This window comes from Trifolium pratense, linkage group LG1 (genome assembly GCF_020283565.1).
Source record: "Trifolium pratense cultivar HEN17-A07 linkage group LG1, ARS_RC_1.1, whole genome shotgun sequence".
In the NCBI taxonomy this organism is placed as follows: Eukaryota; Viridiplantae; Streptophyta; class Magnoliopsida; order Fabales; family Fabaceae; genus Trifolium; species Trifolium pratense.
This window is the reverse complement of record NC_060059.1, coordinates 41,647,796-41,668,623: the sequence shown is the minus strand read 5'-3', so window position 1 is coordinate 41,668,623 and position 20,828 is coordinate 41,647,796. Positions and strand designations below refer to the sequence as shown.

Genomic DNA, 20,828 nt, shown 5'->3' with positions numbered 1-20,828 from the left:
AATTTTTCATTTCAGCACTAGCCGGCAGACTCAACAGATAAACAAATAAATTGCGGTGGCTGCTTATCACTGCCACTATATATATCTCTTCCATTTTCATTTCACAAAAAACAAAAAAAAATCACTCTCTCCACTCCGTTAATAACTATGAATATGAAGGGAGCTTTGAAGAGCAAATACGACGTCGACAAAAACACCGCCATTTTCCCGGCTTCCGTCGCCTTCAACGCCGGCGACGTCAAACTCCGAGCTTCCGCAGCTGACTTCAATTTCACAAATGGCGTTAAATTAACCGGGTTATCCCTCGCCGTAGAGAAACCCGGTTCCTTCAGTATCGACTACGACGTTGGCAAAAAGGTAATATAATAAACCATCAAAACAACGCTTCAGTATCACTCCATTTCTAAACCAAACTAAGGGCATGTTTGTTTAAGCTTTAAAAAAATGATTTTTTTTGAAAAAAAATTAGAGATTTTTTTGTAGAGATTTTGAAGAAACCCGTTTGGATTTGCTTATTTTTGAGCTTATGCAATATAAACAGGTTCTAAAGTTATTTTCCGTTTGTCTACAATCACAAAAATCTATTTTTTAGAAAATGGTTTTCAAAAAAATAGATTTTGAAGAAACCTATTGAAAATAGCTTTTCATTTTGGAGAAAAAATGATTTTTTTACTAAAATGATTTTTGAAAAAATCTGAAACAAACACGTTTACAATAAAAAGTGATTTTTTTTTGAAAAAAAAATCTGTAACAAACGGGGCCTAAATCAAACCGGTTCGTTTCTTTTTTGTGCAGGATTTTCGGTTTATGTTTATGAACACCGTTAGATTTGCAGAGAAACCGTTAAATTTGACATACATACATAGCAGAGGAGATAACAGAACAATTTTGGACGGAACGTTTGTGTGGGACCCATCAAACAAGGTTTCAGCGAATCATGTTGTTGGTTCTAGGAACTGTAAATTGAAGTATAGCTATGTTCATAAGGGTTTGACTACAATTGAACCTAGTTATGATGTTGCTAAGAATTCTTGGGATTTTGCTGTTTCTAGAAGAGTTAATGATGATAATTCGTTGAAAGCTACGTATCAGAGTTCAAGTAATTTGTTAGGGTTTGAGTGGTTGAGGAATTCTAAAACAAGTGGTTGCTTTAAGGTTAGTTGATTGATTATTAATTAACTTGTGATTATTTTGTGTTAGTTTTTATTATGGTTTTAAATTAGGGTTGCGGAATTTGCTAGTAACGTTTGGTTTTATGGAAAATTGTTGAAAATTTGTGATCAATGTGTTTGTGTCAAATAGCGGCTGCAGTTGCGCAATAGGGCCATAGTCTAATGAAGTTTTAGCAAACTGCTATTATTCTGTGATAGGCAATATAGGCCCTGTTTGGATAAAGAGCTTATTTGCAGCTTATAGCACAAACACTTGTTATGATAAGCATGTATAAGCTCATATAAGCTATTTTTATAGCACAAGGTAAAATGAAGTTCAATTATTTTTTTTGTATATGTTATATTAGAGAACTTATGTATATAAGTTGAACAAAGTTTATGAAAATTTCCATAAGTTGTTTTCGTAAGTTCTTCCAAACTGTCTCACAAAACTTATGGTAGTAGATTAGTTCAAATAAGCCAATCCAAATAGGCCCTCAGGACAATGTGTTATCAGTTAGCTATAGCAAATTTGAACAATGTGAGTTTTCTTGATTAAAATTTACCGTATTCATATATACATAGTTAAGAATAGAGACTGTTCAGAGTGAGGGCGTTGTTTTTTATCTTTTGAGGGGAGGCACAAATGGCTACGAAAAACATGTTTCAGTGAGAAGATTTAGAATACGTTTTCAACTTCTTTGGTGGTGTAAATTAAATCATATGCATCTGTATCAAATTATATTATATATGTACTTATGTAGTCTCATAAGGATTGAAGATAATTTATATTCCTAAATAAATGGAAATAATTTGTGAAGGGTTGATAATAGGTGCAGATATCTCGGATCCGGTGATGCCCCATACTTTAGTGGAAGTCTTGAGTAGTTTCTATTAATATCTGACACAGAACTTCTAACTATCAGCCATGTCTTCTTACAGGTTACAACATCCGTTAACTTGGCTGAGGAAAGGAAAATTCCCAAAATTCATGCTGAGACCACATTGAATTTTGAGTTCTAGTTTTCCATCCCATATTTTGTGGTCACCATAGGGCATATTTTGCCTTTAAATTATTGTATACTTGAAAGTGATTTGATCATGTAATGACCTACTATGTGGCGTTGATCGTCCATGTTAAACTTTTCATTTTATTTTTTGAACTGTTCCGATTCCGATATTCCGCCCATATTGCAGAATCCTGTAATTGATTGCCTATAAATTCGGCACAATCTTATTCTCATAAAATTATTCTGTCCTACCATTCTTTTCTCTATGGCATTCAGCATGATAGTAAGGATGACTTGTTCTGGTTTGAAACTGTACGATTTCAATGTAATTTCTAGGTTTTGCATATTTTATTGTGTTATTAAGAAAAATTAAAAATATGATATTGTTGTGTGATATGTTGTTTAACATTATTATTTATTTTAGTAAAAAAATAAATTAATATTAGTTATTGATTTAGTTGTCCCAGGGATACCATGAATCATTCTCAAACAATTTTTTTCCTATAGAAAATACAAATAGTGGTGTGCAAGGAATAATTTCAACAATAAACGTGTTATGATGGTTGGTTCAGTGGTGATTGACATTGAACTTGGTAGGGAGGACTGCGGTTCGATCTCCTGCAACTGCGATCGGGAGGGGCTGGAATCAGTTGATGTCAGAACTGACCTCCGAGCCAGATTCAACCTCCGACTTATGAATATTTGGAACTAGTAGAATATCAAACATATTAGTATTCTTTTAAGAATTCAACCTACAGGGTTGTGTTGACTCTTGATTTTGTTTTTGGAATTCAAGATATGACTATACTTTTTTTAGTTGAGTGTAAAAGAAAAGTCACAAGGATTATTATAGTAAAATAGAAATCGTAAGGAAGCCTCAAACACATTTGGTGTGATATGTTGTTTGTTTCTATAATTAATTATTGATATTTGATTTAGTTGTCCGAGTGATACCATGAAAGTGAAACATTCTCAAACCATTTTTTCCTTGAGAAAATGCAAATAATGGCGTGCAAGGAATAAATCCAACAATAAACGTGTTATTATGATTAAATTAACAAATGGTATATGTAATGTAATCATCAGTTAGAAAACATAGACCAGTCTAAGGTAAGGCTATTAAAATCATTATTTTAGACCTCAAACCAAACATTATTTTTATTAAACAAAAAACCATATGTAGACAAAAAAGCAAAATTACCTTAGAAATTAAAATTACAATTAAATATGTTCATTACAACAAGAAAACAGTATTAGAAGAAAAAAATTACAATACTAATTACATCAATTGAGATCGCCTCATATTTGCCATTGACATCTTCTCAAGAAATAAAAGATGAGAGGGCTAAATTTTTCAAGTTTTGGACACATTAGAGCAAATGAAACTCCCTTGTTTATACACATAATTGTGATGAAATCAACATCTAGCATGAGGAAAAGCTCATTTGTGTTGAAGTTCTAAAGCATCTTGGGGGCTTTTATTTGATTAATAATAGCATTCTCGGTCATCATAACTCAACATTTCCCTCATTGACCAACATAAAATTCTCACACATCAAAATGAAGAATTGTACGATTGATCCACGACAGACTATGAAACTATTTACGCACAAACTTTTAAAATGACAAGAAGATGGGTGAGAGAAGAGATAAGAGGAGGATGAATGATAAAAAGTAGGATTGAAGAACAATATTTGTAAACCGGAGCTAGACAAGTGATTCGTCGGATAAGAGACAACACATTCGCAAAGTCGTCCAATTAGAAATGGTCACCAAGTCCAACACGACTATGACTACCGACCAATCCCCCAACCCAAATTAAAAAAAAATCGAAGAACAAAAAATACGCTTTGAGTTATAAAACTCGAATAAAAATATCAAGGAGCACGAGAGGATTAGACGAGAGAATTAAAGGGTGTGCGTAAGAAAACACATGAAACCAACCTCAAACCATTTCTAAGCCCAAAGCCAACCAAAAATTATAGCACGGGTGTGTAGGGTATGTATTAAAATATTAAAAAAATAACTTGATAAAAAAAAAAAACTTCCAGCGTCCCATAAATATAACTTAAATGGTAGCTATCAGAGACATTATTAGAGTGATCGGAGTTCAAACTTTGAATTCCACATTTTTTCACATTTAAATGTGCGAATATAATCACTAAACTACTTGACAAAAAAAAAACTTACAGTCTTTTTTTTTTTTTCTTTTCTTGGGTACTCTTTTTAAAAATAATAATCATATAAGACGCGTCAAATACTAAATATTTGTATATCTTCTGACTTGAATTCAAAAAGTGCAATTTATATGTTTCATTTAAGAACAACGCAAAAATAAAATTATGCATGTTTATCATTTGTGTATAAAAAATAAATTTTAAAAATATAGGATGCAATATTAATACCAACAAAATAATATTTAATAATCCATTTCCTCTCAAATATAAAAAAAATCAAAATTATTTACTTGGCGAAAATAAGCAAAATAACTTGGTAAAAGTCCAAATTTAAACCAAAAATAACAAATTTTTCTATATACTTGGTATAAATTTGGACCGTATATATATATAAAAAAATTATTTTAGGCTAGTATCAATATGATCGTAATGTATTCCAAATACGCATGTTCTTCTGTCAATGGAATTGTTATTTGCATTTCGACGCTCACGTTAGAAGAGAAGCCAACTAAGATCAACCAATCAGCTTAACGAATACACGGATAACTTACTAGTTTATTGTGAACACGAGAGGGGTATATTCTAGGAGGTTGATGATGATCGATGTGCCAACATCAACGATTTTTGGTACAACATGATGATGCCATTGTCTTGTAAAAGAAAATTGTTTGTCGACTCATGATTGTTGTAGCGATACACTCCACATATTTGGTTGATTTTTGGTACAATGCACACTTACTATGTTTACTTCTTTGATCACAATATCACTGTCGTTTCAAGAAAGAGATTGATTTTGCTAGCATATATATATAGGATGATGAGTTGGATAGGGATGACGATGGGTAGGGTACTATAGTACCTATTCCCATACTCGCGGATTGGCAAAATACTCTTACCCATCGCCATACCCATACCCGCGTGGGTAACAATTTTTCCCCCCGTCCCCATACACTATGGGTACCTAGGTACTCATACTCGTACCCGTTACCCGTATTTTTATTAAAAATAAATTGATTAATTATAAAATATCATATAATTTTAATAGAATTAAAAAAATTTCATAGATTTTATTATTGACTCATGACAATTATAAACAAAATTATTACTAACCTTATGTTAAAGTTCATATTTATGTTAAATATTCCCATTATTTTTGTATTATGTTATAAATAAATATTTTTATTAAAAATATGTAATAGTTTAATAGAGTTGTATTGTTTAAAATTGATTTACATATATTATTATATAATAATATAAATAAAATAAATAAATATATATTATGTGGGTATGAGGCGAGGTGGGTACTAAGGTATCCGTACCCGCACCCATACCCGTTCATTTTTGCGGGTAATTACTCATACTTGTGCCCGTACCCAAAATGCGGGTTTTTACCCTACCTGTTGTGGGTAATTTTTGCAGGTACCCTCTGGGCATGAGTCAAATTGCCATCCCTAGAGTTGGACTAATTCAATTTTATAGAATGTGAGTGTGACTATAACTTTAGTCTAATTTAAAGGGGAGCAACTCTTAATGAATAGGATGATGAGTAGGAAGAAAATCAAGAGACAATATGACCATAATTAAGTATTGACACAAATAAATTTAATTCATTTCATTTATGAAAATAATTTTAATATAGGACGAATGTAATTAAATAATTGGTGACTAGTAATTAATAAGTGAGCAATATTGTTGACTTGTTTTCTAATAAAATTTATCATAAAGTTTTGTAACAAAAGTAAATACAGTAGGTTTTACAAACATCTAAAATAGCTCCAAATTCGAAACCAACATTTTTTCGCATTTTGGTAACAACGTTAATACGGTAAATTTTAATATTGACCACTTCATCAAGTGGTCCATGGTGCACCAATCATGAATAACATTATAACGAATATGAATTTTACAAAATCCACCGTTGGATTGAAAGTTTATATCATATAGATCATCCATAAAAAAATTTAGAAAAATTAAAAATCATTTGATATGTTATTGAGACACATCAAGATTAACGTGTCTCAATAACATATCAAATGATTTTCAAAAAATTTTCAAAAATTTATGGATGATCTATATTATATAAATTTTCAATCCAACAATGAATTTCGTAAAATTCATATTCCGTAGGTCATTTGTCCACAGTGAACCACTTATGAAGGTGGTCCACCATAACATTAGTCACGTTAATACATGTATTTTGGGAGATTTATGTTAGAAACTTGGAATTGGGAGAAAACTCGCATCAAGATTGCAGCCATGATCAAGTTAGATAGTTTGTGTGTTTCTTCAAACTAAGCTAAGTTTTTGTATTCAAGGCGTTGATGGTGGGGAAAATGAGAGGGAAATCTCAAAGGCGGTCCTGACCATGGCACAATGTCTTCTTTTATATAATCCAGGACATTTAAAAACTTTGGTAATGAAATAAATGGAAATAATAAGAAAGATAGAGAATCTCATTTCTTACCTATATACTTGTATAAAAAAAAAAAATAACGGTGTATAATATGTAATATTATCATATGAATCTAAGACTAAAATTGAGTCGCGCGTGGTGCGCGCCATAAACCGCGCGCACCATTACTTTACCAATCGGAGTAATAATATTAAAAAAATTGAAACATGTAATCATTAGATACTTAAAGTATAGAGCCATGAAGATAATATAGGAAACTATCTTTACTTATAAAACTAAATAATTATAAATTTATAATCATTTATAACAATAAAAAGTAAAAACTATGAGTCCATGATGGCTACTATACATTATTTATTTAAATTAAATAATTAGAAATCCTTACCAAGATAAGAAATAGGATTAGATAAAAAATTGAAAATTATGAATTTATGATAGGAGCATGAATATAGGACATAAAAATTGTCAATGTCCTAAAAGATTATTATTTGACAAAGATATATCACACCGATCTAACCAGATCATAATATCCTATGTTACTTACATGTCTTTGTTAAATCCATTTCTTTGTTTTGCCCCAATTTTCAACCTAAGTCAAATCCAATTCAATACACTTTCTTCAGATTCCTCAAATCTAACTTAGATTTCTCCTAAATTCCCTCTTTTTCAGATCCAACAAAGAGTTCTTCAATTTTTCTTCTTCAAATTCAATGGCGGCTACAGAAAAAGGCAAGATTTTTATCTTCTGTTTGCTCTTATTTTTATCTTTTCTTCATGTTTCTAGTGACCCTTTAAGCCCTGAATCATCTTCGATACAATCACAATCCAATGATGAATCTGTTTCTGAATCACAAAGAACTAATAATAATAATCAATTGAATCAACAAGTTTTGTTGGATAAACTTGTAGAGTTAGTGAAAAATCTCAGTGATATAGTTGCAAGATTAGAATCAAAGCAACCCCAACAAGAGGTTCCAAAGGTTGCTCAAGAAAAAAATAGGTTTAATCAGATAAAGGGTGGTGGTGATGATGGAAGATCAAGTAATAGTGAAGTAGTTGGTGATGGAGAGTTTGAGGGGAAAACTCAAAATGGTGAGAAAGCTAAGGGAATGTCTGTCACAAAGTATACTCCTTTTTGGTCAGAGAGGTTTCAATTTGCATCTGCTGTGAAATTGGATTCTGATGCAACTTGTATAAATGTTCTGCCTTTTAAGGATCATGAAGGGTTAAGTAAGTATGTAGCAGTTAGTGATGAGAAGGGAAGAGTCTATGTGTTTTTGAGAAATGGTGATGTTTTGGTTGAGTTTGATACTTTATTGGATTCGCCTATTACGGCTATGGTTTCATATACTTCTGCTTTTAAGAATGAGAGTTTTGTTGTAACTGGTCATGAGAATGGGGGAATGTTGATACATAGAGTTTGGGAGGGATCGAGCGGTGAAGACTTGAGTTCACTTTTCATGGAAAATGTTGGTAAATTTGTGTCACCTGAAAATGATGTGAATGGTTTGGCTATAACTTTGTTGGAAGTTCATTTTGTAGGAAGGATGAAGTACATTCTATCAGCTGATACTAGTGGGAAGATTAAGGTTTTTAAGGAAAACGGTATGTTTTACGGTTCTGTCATGCCGAGTACTAGGCCGTTAGTTTTCTTGAAGCAAAGGCTTATGTTTTTGACAGAAACTGGCGCAGGCTCAATTGATTTAAGGGGCATGAAAATTAAAGAATCTGAATGTGATGGGTTAAACCATTCCCTTGCTAGAGCTTATGTTTTCGATGCCACTGAGCGTTCCAAGGCTTATGGTTTTACATCTGATGGTGATTTGATCTATGTCTTGTTGCTTGGTGATGCAATGAACTTCAAATGCAGGGTTAGATACAAGAAAAAGTTTGAAATGGAAGAGCCTCTTGCCTTGCAGGCAATTAAGGGTTACTTGCTTATTGTTAATCCTAAAAAGGTTTTCGTGTTTAATGTTTCGTCTCCTCATTATGTGAGAGTTGGGGTTCCTCGACCTGTTTTCTCCTCAAGCATCAATGAGCTTAGATCCTCATTCTTAAATCATCCAACTCCAAGTTTGGATGACGAAACAAGAGTGATGATACCGTTGATAGCCAGTGACCGTGAAAAGCTTGTTATCGTTGGACTTGGAGGTGGTTATGTTGGAATGTATCATTCCAATCTACCTATCTATAAAGGCGAATTCAATACCATGCTATGGACTAGTCCGGTATTGTTCTTCGTACTTTTTCTATTCGGTGCTTGGCATTTTTTTGCCAAGAAGAAGGAATCACTTACATCATGGGGACCGGATGATCCCTTGGCATCCGCAACCGGTGCTCCCTTGGCATCTAGTTCCGGCGAAAGATCTTTTGTGGACTCTTCTTCAAGAACCTCTGCTGATGTTATGGATCTTAGAAGCGGAGCTCTCAGAGGTCCACCACCACCGCGAAGATATGGCTCTCCTACAAGGTTTCCCGGTGGAGCAGCAAATACCTATAGACTTGGTTCCGCCGATCACAATCCTAGACCAGCTTCAGTTGATCCCGATTTTCGAGCAGCTTCCGAGCTTAAATATAGGGCCTCAACTATGGATCCTCCTGGTTTCCCTAAAAGAAGAGATGGCATGTTTGTAGGAAATCAAGTTGTAAACGATCGCAGTTGAGCGGCAGAGTTAATTAATTTCATGCTTTTCTCAAACTAGTTCAAGAGATTTCCTTAGTTTTTAATCTTTTGATGTCTCAATATGTTTAAGCTTTTGAGGGAAATAAATTATAATGAGAAAGAAGCTTCTAAGTTTTTTGGTTTAATCATTTCCTTATGTTTGAATTATACAAGGTACCTCACTTTTAGTGTTTGTGACTACACAATTGTTGACTCAAGATCAATTTTGTTGTTATTTCATTTATTGTGTTCCGATAAACTCAACATGAGAATTGGTCGAAAGATTGGAAGTATGTCTACACACTACAAATGTGAAGAAATTGCACCAAAATTTGAAATATCAAATTGAGCATTATTGATGTTGTTCACCACGTCCAATTCAAAATCTACACTATCAAGCTGAAGATATACGACTCACTGCAAAGCCATGGAGAATTCGCGGGGTTTCCCTTCATCCAATATAGAGAGATTCCAAACTTGTCATCTGGTAGACACAAACCTACCCAATCCTGCATGCTGAATAGTATGCATCAATGCTGCCTTTAAACCTCTCCGCTTGTAATTTACTGTTCTGGAAACCGATTGCTATGCAACATATACAAGTGCTATGCAACATGTTAATGATGCAAAACACTTCTGTTGTGGTTCATGTATCAAATTGTCTAGCCTTTAGATTGTTATATACTAGTATATGGTTCATTTTTTCATTTTTTTTTTATAATACAGTAATACTGGTCTCATTGTTTTTAGAAGCAATTATTACAAACATTTTTTTTAAGAAGATTAAAGATTTATTTTTAGAACCCAACTTGGATTAATACATCACTCATTGCATCATGGTCACATGTCCGTACGAGCCTCCAATAATATGGTTTCACTTTTTCATGTGAAATGTAGTACTTTATTTGCATCATCCGATTATATTTAATCTGTTTTGATAAAGAAAGATTCTATCTAATCTGTTAATGTATGGGAATCATCATGGCATTAGCATTTACTAAATACTATACTACTTCACTAAGAAACTCCTCACTTTCATCACTTCATGTCTCTATGAACCTAACCTTAATGATCATGCCTCATCTTCTACTCTTGTTGATCTTTATTCTGCTGCTAGTGTTCATAGCAAGGATCACATACTCAATCATTTGGCTTCCATGGATCATTTCTCGTCACTTTAACAAACAAGGCATAAGGGGTCCTCCCTACCGTCCAATTAAAGGAAATGCCGATGAGATCCGCTGTATGTTCACGGAAGTTCAATCCCAGCCAATGGATTTATGCCACGATATTGTTCAGCGTGTGTGTCCATACTATCATAGGTGGGCTTCCGTGTACGGGAAAACTGTCCTCAGTTGGTATGGGCCGAGGCCCCGGCTGATATTATCCGACCCGGTTATTATTAAGGAGGCACTTTTGAAAACGGGTGAATGGTTCGAGAAGATAGATCCGAATCCGTTGTCGAAACAGTTTTATGGAGAAGGAATTCTATTCTCAAAGGGAAAGAAGTGGACCATTTATAGATCAATTGCTAATCATGCTTTTAAAGTGGAGAGGATTAAGGTAAAATCTCTTCCTTTTACAGTGAAGTCTAGTTTTAGGGGCGATCCAGGTTTGAGTGACCCGTTCAATCTGGTTATTTAAACCAATCCTATATTTTAATAGTATTAGTTCAAGTTCGGTCCAATGTGAGTCAATCCGTTTAAATTCGAATTGGTTTGATTTGGGTAACAAGTTTATGATTTTAAAAAAAATACATACTCTAGAGTCTAGTCAATAGTATCTTTGATACCAAATTGAATAATTCATTTCATATAAACTAACCATTGTTGTGTGTATATGCATACCAGTCTTGGATTCCCCAAATTATAGATACAACCAAATTAATGTTTTACAAGTGGGAAGATGAGAACAATGGCAATGAAGAATTTGAGATTGATGTGAATAAAGATCTACAAAATCTTTCAGCTGATATTATATCTAGAGTTGCTTTTGGAAGTAGCTATGAAGAAGGGAAAGAGATTTTTGATTTACAAGATCAACATTGTCATCTTGCCAGTCTTGCTCAAAGAAGTGCTTATTTTCCTGGCTTAAGGTTTTGTATTAAAAAACACTCAACTACACCAAACATATTTATAACACAAAATTTAGTTGTTCTTTAGATGTTATTTGTTTTAAAAAAAAAGATGTTATAAGATGTTATTTGTTTTAAAAATTGTAGAGCAATATAAATTATAAACAATGTTTTATATGTAGAAGTGACAAATACGTACTATCTAAAAAACTCACATGACACACAACTATTTTTCGAGGGAAAATATTTGGTCTAATAATATCAGTATTATTTGTTGAAGTATGTCTTACAGACAATTATAGACAATTTTTATTGTAAAAATTTATGTACGCGTAAAACTTTATACTAAAAAAAACACACTAGAGTCTGCACTTAAGTTATTTTTTTTAAAAGTCTGCACTTAAGTTTCATCCATATTTATTTTCTTATATTTCAACTAATATGCAATTATTAAAATACTTTGTATAATGTGTATGCAGGTATGTACCTACCAAGAATAACAGAGAAAGAAAGAGATTAGAAAAGAAAACTCGAGAACTAATTCAAGTGTTGATTGAAGATAACCATAAAGCAGAAAATAATTCAGAAAACTTGCTTTCTTTATTGATGTCTCCTCACAAATTTATCAACAATGAGACACAAAGGTTAGGAATGGATGAGATTATAGATAATTGTAAAAATTTCTATTTGGCAGGAAAGGAAACAAGTGCCAATTCAATAAGTTGGGCAATCCTACTTTTAGGGATGAATCAAGAATGGCAAAGTAAGGCACGTGAGGAGGTACTTGCTGTTTTAGGACATCATACACCCCCAACTGCTGAAACATTAAGTGGCCTCAAATTAGTAAGTTAGCTTATGCTTATTTTATAAGTTTTACACAATTAATGTTACATTAGTGATAATCAAGTGCTTGCACTCATGGTGTTTAAGGGTTTAAGCAATGAATGTCGAATTGGATGGTTGCTCTTCGTCCTCCTAAATTGATCAAAATCCTCCCATGTTCTCCATCTATCGGGAAATATCCCGATAGTGTGGTTTCTAGTGTGAGCAATTTGGAGGACGGGGAGGGGTGAAAATCAACCATCGTCAAATTGATCATAAGTATATGAATTTAAATCTTAACTGAAACAATAAATTTTACTTACCTCAACCTTCATGTTACTAGGTCTCTTTCTCGCGGGAACATGATTGTTAAGACAACAAAAAAAACTTTCAATCAATGATAGTTTTTTTTGCCAACTCACCGTAATTAAGATTTTAGACCCCAATAGAACAACTTAATGTATCTTTACGGCTTATGCTCTTTGTACTAAACATGAGTCAACAACAGGACATCCATTTTTTCATACAGAGTTAAACTATCTTTTAAATTGAGAATTGCAAGAATCAAACTCGGATTTTTCTAGTTAGTTGTGATAACTAATTTTTAAATTTTAGTAAAAAGGGTTATATAATGATGTGGTAATATGATAAAATGTATCTTAGTGATTAATGATAAATCTTATTTTTGTAATCAGGTGAACTTGGTAATTCAGGAAACACTTAGACTTTATCCTATAGCAGGGATATTGGTGAGACAAGCAAGTAAAAGAGTTAACATTGGGAACATTGATATTCTTGGTGGCACACAATTATACATGTCTATAATTTCAGTTCATCATGATACTAAAATATGGGGAGAAGATGCTCTTGAATTCAATCCTATGAGGTTTACAAACACCAAAAGTCATTCATCATCTTCATATTTCCCATTTGGATTTGGCCCTAACTATTGTGTAGGTCAAAATTTAGCCATGATTGAAATCAAGATTGTTCTTGCAATGCTTTTGCAGAGATATTATTTTTATGTTTCACCAACCTATGTTCATGGACCAATGCTAGTGATGACTGTGTCACCTCAATATGGCATGCAAATTATCTTTAAAAGACTATGAAAATTATTGTATGTGTGTAGAATATGATCATTTTCTTGATTGCTCTCAATCAAAATATATGGTTGATTGATTGCATAACTATTGTTTTATGTGAACTTCTATACCTTTATTTATTTTCCTCTCATCTCAATTTAAACAAAAGTACTATACTCCTTCTATCCAAAGTAAATGATAGTATTTGAATTTATTTTTTGCTTATGATCAATCTTTAAAATGAATAAATGAAAAATTCTAAATCTGAATCTCAGCTTTTATATATTATAATATTATGCTCACTAAATAATATATTTGAATATTTTACATGAATTAAAAAAGTATATATAAATAAAAGAATAATAATAGATAATATTTTTTCTTAAAAGTGACAACTGAATTCATTTATCCACCTTCAATCTAATTCGTATAATAAATCCATCCACTTAGCAACATTGAATGAATCGAACCCACTCAACTTTTATTTAAAATTCCGATGTATCATTATTTTTTTAAAATGAAATTCAATGAATCACTCCTTTTTTAAAAAAAATACAAAAAAAATATAAAATAAATTTCTCTATTTTTATTTATTAATATTACATTTCTTTTATATATTTTCAAAACTATTCACTCCAATTTTAAATATAAACAAAATTTCTTATTCAATATTTTCATTAAATCGTTTATTTATTTAGTTTAAAATATAGACTAAATACATAAATATTCATAACATCTATATATATATATATATATATATATATATATATATATATATATATATATATATATATATATATATATAAAGAAGATACAAACAAATTTTGGTATAGATTTCTCATAATACCAACAATATTCTTGACTTTTTTTTTCGTGCAACAAATTTTTTTTATTAACAAACTTTTTTTTTTACAGTATTAACAAACTTACTATAACATAAAACATGTCTTTTTTTTATCAATAAATTTTTTTTATTAACAAATTCATTATAACATAAGACACGTCGTTTTTGTTTTTTTTGACATAAGACGCGCCTATCTGGGCGCTAGTTTAAAAATAAATTTTTGTTTTCACTTTTTAGATTTATTGGGAATCTAATATATTTAGTCCATATTATAATTTTGATACATTAAATTTTTACTGAATCTAAAAAGTGAAGTGTCTCTTATATTAAAACAAGAGACACTATATAAAAGGAAAATGTTAATAAAAAATAGAGATAATATATAATAGAAAGGGCACATGTTAAGGAAACAAAAATAGAAATTATTAAATGTTAATTTATGCATTTTAACTTTTGAAGCATTAAATTTCTTGTATCATTAAATGTTAAATTTCTATTTTGGTATATCTTAACATGTGCCCTTCGGACACATGTTAACAAGACCCTATATAATAATACGCTACACATAGACATTTGGAGATTCTGTTTATAAACGCACATGTTTTTGGTCACCGGTCATCAAGCTGTGGCTGTGGTTCTCTTGTCTTGTCTCAAAGCGGGAAACTTACCGCCAAACCCTAATCTCTCTCTCTCATCATAATCTTTATTTATCCTTTTCCTTCAATAATAATCACTTTTTTCCACCTCCTACGCCAAACTCCTTAGGGTTAGGGTTTTCCCCCAATTGTAAGTAAGATTCTCCCCTTTTCCCCCTTTCTCTCATTTTCTTATTTCAATTTTCTTTAAATTGTGTTGTTGATTAACTCAGGTTTATAATTAATTGAAGAATATTGAAGGGGTTTGTGTTCTTTTGTTCAATTAAGGGTTAATGTGTTTGGAGTTATGATATTATTGTATTTAGCTTGTATCGGTGCTGGTAATCGTCTCGTTGTATTTGATGAATCTGAATTACTCTGTTTATAAAATGCCATTCAATAATTACTTTTCGAGTTTTGGAAAATTTTTGGGGAAAGAAAGGGGATTTCAGGATTCTGCTGAAGTTCTCATTGGACAAGGGAAATTGTGGTTTGGTAGTTCTAAGTTTTTTCATTCTGTCAATAAATTAAGTTCAGATTGTGTGGAGGCGACCCTGTTTATTCGTCCTGGGGTTGCCTTAGCTGAAAGACCTGAATTTGTTGGTAAAAGGAGAACCTTGTCGGTAGTTGATACACTATCTAGAACGTTTTCGGTTCCGTCTGTATCGGGGTCTTTGATTCAGGTTTGTGGATATCACATTGATTGTGCTCTTGCTGGACCGGATAAGTATTCGGCTGGTGGAAAATTTCAGATTAAAACAATGGCTGCTCGCTTGCCTGGGTTTGGTGTTGGTGAGTGCTCTTTAGATAATTTGACTCTGAAGTGTCGTCGGGGTTTGCTGTCAACGAAGAATAATAGCAATAGTGTTTATCTGAGAGCTGGTTTGGGAAATGGTGGAAAAGTGAGCATGTGTTTGAATAACCATCAAAGGCCAGATAATGGTGCAATTTTTGGTTATTTTGTTTGTAATGTTGCAAAGAGTTGGGGTAGTTCTTGGCATCATACACAATCAGGACATAGTGACTACCATAGTTCGTCGACATCATGCAACTCTGTTGGCCCCGCTCATGATGTGCCTGTAGACACTTCTGCCCGTGAGGTGAAGCTAACAAATTCTGCAGATTCATCTGAACTGTAAGTTGTCTCCCTTTCATGTTTGACATAATAAACATAGCATGGATGTGAAGCAATATTAATGCTATTTTGTGTAACCGAGATATGGTTGAATTGAATCCCATCTTTACGTAGAAAGCAGTGTTTTAAAAACCGGATCGGTCATCGAACCGGTGAGGGTACAGGGTCACTGGTTCATTGGTCGAACCACTGAGTCACTGGTCGAACTGCATGATAAACCGGATTAAACCGAGTTAAACCGATGAAATGAACCGGTCTCTATAATAAAATTATATAGTTAATAAAACTACGGCGTAGTTAATAAATAAATAATACTACATTCTTTTTATAAATAATTTACTACATCCTATCAACAAAAAAAATACTTTCTATAAAAAAAAATGTATACTACATATAAATGTTATTGGGCCAGCCCATTTAAAAGTAAAGTAACCCTAATTTTATTATGTTTCTCTTTGTTGTTTTTCCTAGTACTCAACAACAGCCGTATTCATTGTTTTTTCTCCTTTCTCATGGCATGTGACACACCCTTCTTTCAACTTCTTCATTCTTTTGTTATTTTTTCTTGTTATTACTGTGTGCTAAAGAGATGTAAGAGAGAACCAAAACAACTTTATCATCTTCTTTTCTCTTTTAACTTCTTCATCTCCTTTTTTCTTTTTCTTCTTTTCTTGTTGTAAATTGGATTTGGGAATAATTTGTCATATTCAGTTCTTTTACTCACCGGATCTCAATCTCTGTTTCTCTTTGTCCTTCCTACTTCTATTTTCGTTTTTTTTTTATTCTGATTCTGCTATAATTTGAAATTTTTCTCGTTTTAAAAAAAAAACACAACACGTAAAAAAAAAAAAAAATACAATCAAACCGCCGGTTTTCAAAACCGCCGATTCACCGGTTTTTTCCGGTTCTGTCCGGTTTGACTGCTTATCCGGTCCAGCAATCAGACCAAACCGCTGCACCTCCGGTTCCTGGTCCAACCGGTTCGACCGGCCGGTCCGGTCCGGTTTTTAAAACACTGGTAGAAAGTATCACTGATCTCTTTTAGCATTTTTTAAAACACTGAAAAGCTGATATATATTGAACATTTGCATTTGACTGGTGCTATTTGTTAATATGAATATGATGGTTACCACTTCCCATAGTCAAGATTAGTTAGTACTTATTATAGATAATAGGAAGGGATGAGAGGGAGACTATCTTGTGATTTGAGAGAAAGCTTGGGCCTTTGGGCATAAGGAACTGAAGACCCTTAATGTTCTGCGATGTACATCTTTGTAATATCTTCCTAAATGGAGCTTATATACAAACATTGTAAAACCACCCTTCCAAATGGAACAACTTTTTTCTTATTATTGATGTTTTTGAAAAGAAAAAGAGTTCAGTTCGGCAGTTCTTTATAAGTTGATTGGTTGGAAGTTCAAAGAAAAAGAGTCCAGTTCGGTGGTTCTTTATAAGTTGATTGGTTGGAAGTTCATTAGTTAAACAAACAGTAAAAAAATTATTGAACACTTTTTTTTGAAGTTGAAAGGTTGTTGAGATTGAAAGTTGAGTAGCCTATTTGCTTAAGATTCAAAGGCCCTATGATATTCACAGTTCTATATTTCCCTCGATATAAGAAAGCTTGACGACTTCCATAATTTAACCTTGACATTTTAAACCATGATTTTCATATCAATGACGTTGGAACTTGAAAGTGTCGGATTTATTAGCTAATCTTCAACCCGTAGTATTTGTGTACATGCATCAATAGTGAGCCAAAAAAGACTTTAACCAACTCGTTTCTTGTTATAAATTCTTTTCCATTGACATTTGAATTTTATAACCAAAAACTCACTGGGGACTATACACAGTGACTAAATATATTCTGTATTTGCAATATTAATTGTTGATGTGACGTGATTGTAAATGGTGACTGCAGGAAAACTCCTTCTGGGAAAACCCTGAAGCTGGTATCCGGATCATGCTACTTGCCTCATCCTGATAAAGAAGAAACTGGTGGAGAAGATGCTCATTTTATATGTTCTGAGGAACAAGCAGTAGGGGTGGCAGATGGTGTTGGTGGCTGGGCAGATCTTGGTGTTAATTCTGGATTTTACTCTCGCGAACTCATGTCAAATTCAGTGGATGCTATTCGGGAGGAGCCCAAAGGTTCAGTTGACCCGGCTAGGGTGCTGGAAAAAGCATACTCAAGTACAAAAGCTAAGGGTTCATCCACAGCATGCATCATTGCACTAACTGACCAGGTTATCTTCATCTTTATGCCATCCTCTTTGGAGTACTGTAAGAACTTTGATTCTGAGTTCTGTCACACTGGCTTGTAGACTACAGTCTTTAAGGCTAAAGCATTTTAGAATGCTGATAGAGTAGAATTAAGTTTATGTCTCGTAGTTATTGCATCTATTTTTGTTATACTTCCATTACCTAGTTTGAATAATCCGATGGTCTTTTGGTGATTGCTTTCAGCCCTTGCAAATTACCTCATATTTATTTGTAACTGAATGATGTAACTAGAAAACTAGTTGGTGATATATGAGCCTTCAAAATATTTTTCACCGTCTAGTGATAATCTTTTAGGAAGTCAATGACACCATAATTTGTCAAGGCAATAATTTAGAACTTTGTAGATCTTGCACCCTTTTGATTTTTACCTGGCATGAAAGGGGACTGATGTTCTTTAATTTTTGGAAATATACGTCTGCTGGCCTTGGACTTGTCAAAGCATAAGATCAGATAATGTTGAGTACTTTTGAACTCCATAACCATAAGTACCATTACTTTATCCTGGAACTGGACCTACCTTTATTTTTGCTGTGCTTGGTATTTTGAATTTTTTGGCATATAGTAACTTTTCAAGAATCAGTATTGAATTTTATGTCATTTCATAATCCTTGTTACAAGATCTATTATTTGGAGCATTCTTTTTGTCGACATATATTCATTTTTGTGCTCTTTTCATAGGGACTTAATGCTATTAATTTGGGAGACAGCGGGTTTATGGTTATCCGTGATGGTTGCACCATATTCAGATCTCCTGTGCAGCAACATGATTTCAATTTCACCTATCAGTTGGAATGTAGTAGCAATAGTGATTTACCTAGTTCTGGTCAGGTATGAATGTGTTATCATTTTTCAAATGTTATTCTTTAATATGTGCTTTCCCTTTGTGCAATTATAAATGCATACAAAAAGGATATGATGGTTTTTCTTTGATCACTTTCCAGTTGATAAAAATCCATTATTTCTTTCAGCTGTGAAAGTACCATAAGATTTGGGCCTAGCTTCTGAAGAGTTCCTGAAATATATATTTGAGTTCTTGAAATATTTGTTTAATTAAGTTTATAATTCTTGTTTATAGTCAATTGTTTTTAAAGGTTTGCAATTCAGCCCCTTAAATGTGACATTATTCAGTTTATATTTTACAAATTAAACTGTTCAGTCCTTTTCATGTTTCTCTTATGTATTTTAGCTCTGATTACAAGTTAGATCTGTAATTGCAAAGTCAGGCTGAACATATAATCTAATGTGCAATAGTCTAATCAAATGCTAATCCTATCCATTAATTATTACAGATTTTAAACCTAGGGACTTGTTAATGTAAAAGAAAAGGTAAGCAAGGACTGGAGTAAACACTCCTAGTGTTCAATCCAATAGGGTGGGGATTGTGGTGAGAAATGTAAAACTAAGTTTAGAAATTCAATAGAGTTATAATACTGTCAGAATAGAATAAGTAGAATTTTGACAGAATTCAGCTTTGATTAAATGGTGGTTGTTAGTGACAGGAAGTAGGAACCACTCATCCACCATAATGTCAATGAGCTCCAGATATTTTTCGTTTAAATAATTGTTGTTGAGTCAAGCATACAATATACGTAGTATATGATCCATAAAATTTTTGAACTAATTGTTCACTGGCCCTACCTGTCTATATTTGAGGCGTTAGTTCTGGCGAATTTGCTTGTTTCTTACAAAACATACACATCCACACATGACAGGATTTGCTATCAAATGTGTATATTCCTCCTAATATAATATCGTGTCTTGTTTATGCCATGGGTTAATTTTTTGCAATTGTTCTATTTATATGGTATTTAACCATGGCGATTAGTCGGGTTTTTTAATAGTTAATGACTGGAGAATAAAATTGTCCAGCTTGTTGGATGTCTGGCTCTCTGCATCTAGTTCTTTCATACTTATAGGGTGCTTAAATGGGCTCTCTTGTTTATATCAGGTTTTTACAGTTGCTGTTGCTCCTGGCGATGTCATAGTTGCTGGTACGGACGGGCTGTTTGATAACTTGTACAATAATGAAATTACAGCGGTGGTGGTTCACGGCGTAAGAGCTGGCTTAAGTCCTCAGGCTACAGCTCAGAAGATAGCTGCTTTGGCACGTCAACGGGCACTGGATAAAAACAGGCAGACTCCTTTCTCAACCGCTGCTCAAGATGCTGGATTTCGTTACTATGGTGGCAAGCTTGATGATACAACAGTTGTAGTTTCATATATTACTGGTTCTGGAGAAGCGTAAATCTGTTTTGCCGTGCCTCAATTTGTATATACACACACATTTTGTTGAAGTAATTAAATTTATCAGTCGTATTCTGTTGAGATGTGTCTTTTGAACTTTAAATCTTCCCCGGCGATTTTGTCGTTGGTTGGTTTTTTCCAACCAAATAGTTGCTAAAATGTGAAAGTATGCCTAGTTAGACTTAAATGTAATAATATTAGGTTGACAAATGATGTTGAGTCTATTGACTTTTGGGTTGAGATTTTTCTTGACACCAGTGTTGTAATAAAATCAAATATCCATTTTTGTCTCATAA

At 32.9% G+C, this 20,828-nt stretch overlaps 4 protein-coding genes across 6 annotated transcripts; all 4 read left to right on the top strand.

Moving 5' to 3' along the window:
* Nucleotides 1-2,412, top strand: LOC123886287 (outer envelope pore protein 24, chloroplastic-like). Its single transcript, XM_045935621.1, has 3 exons — nt 1-357; nt 796-1,155; nt 2,094-2,412. The coding sequence occupies exons 1-3, from the start codon at nt 148-150 to the stop codon at nt 2,172-2,174; spliced, it is 651 nt and encodes a 216-aa protein (XP_045791577.1). The 5' UTR covers nt 1-147; the 3' UTR covers nt 2,175-2,412.
* Nucleotides 2,413-7,148: 4,736 nt separating this feature from the next.
* LOC123886273 (uncharacterized membrane protein At1g75140) lies at nt 7,149-9,619 on the top strand. Its single transcript, XM_045935607.1, has one exon. It carries the CDS (start codon nt 7,462-7,464, stop codon nt 9,412-9,414), a length of 1,953 nt encoding a protein of 650 aa, XP_045791563.1. The 5' UTR covers nt 7,149-7,461; the 3' UTR covers nt 9,415-9,619.
* A 773-nt stretch (nt 9,620-10,392) lies between these two features.
* Nucleotides 10,393-13,463, top strand: LOC123886278 (cytochrome P450 734A1-like). Its single transcript, XM_045935613.1, has 4 exons — nt 10,393-10,976; nt 11,264-11,508; nt 11,967-12,330; nt 13,005-13,463. Exons 1-4 carry the CDS (start codon nt 10,395-10,397, stop codon nt 13,419-13,421), a joined length of 1,608 nt encoding a protein of 535 aa, XP_045791569.1. The 5' UTR covers nt 10,393-10,394; the 3' UTR covers nt 13,422-13,463.
* Nucleotides 13,464-14,799: 1,336 nt separating this feature from the next.
* On the top strand, nt 14,800-20,828 carry LOC123886259 (probable protein phosphatase 2C 55). 3 transcript variants are annotated; one of them, XM_045935601.1, is made up of 5 exons: nt 14,814-15,024; nt 15,107-16,008; nt 17,927-18,251; nt 18,967-19,116; nt 20,237-20,828. In XM_045935601.1, exons 2-5 carry the CDS (start codon nt 15,236-15,238, stop codon nt 20,531-20,533), a joined length of 1,545 nt encoding a protein of 514 aa, XP_045791557.1. In that variant the 5' UTR covers nt 14,814-15,024; nt 15,107-15,235; the 3' UTR covers nt 20,534-20,828. The 3 variants fall into 3 exon arrangements, with proteins under 3 accessions (XP_045791553.1, XP_045791557.1, XP_045791548.1); XM_045935592.1 differs by having other exon boundaries at nt 14,826-15,028; XM_045935597.1 differs by having other exon boundaries at nt 14,800-16,008.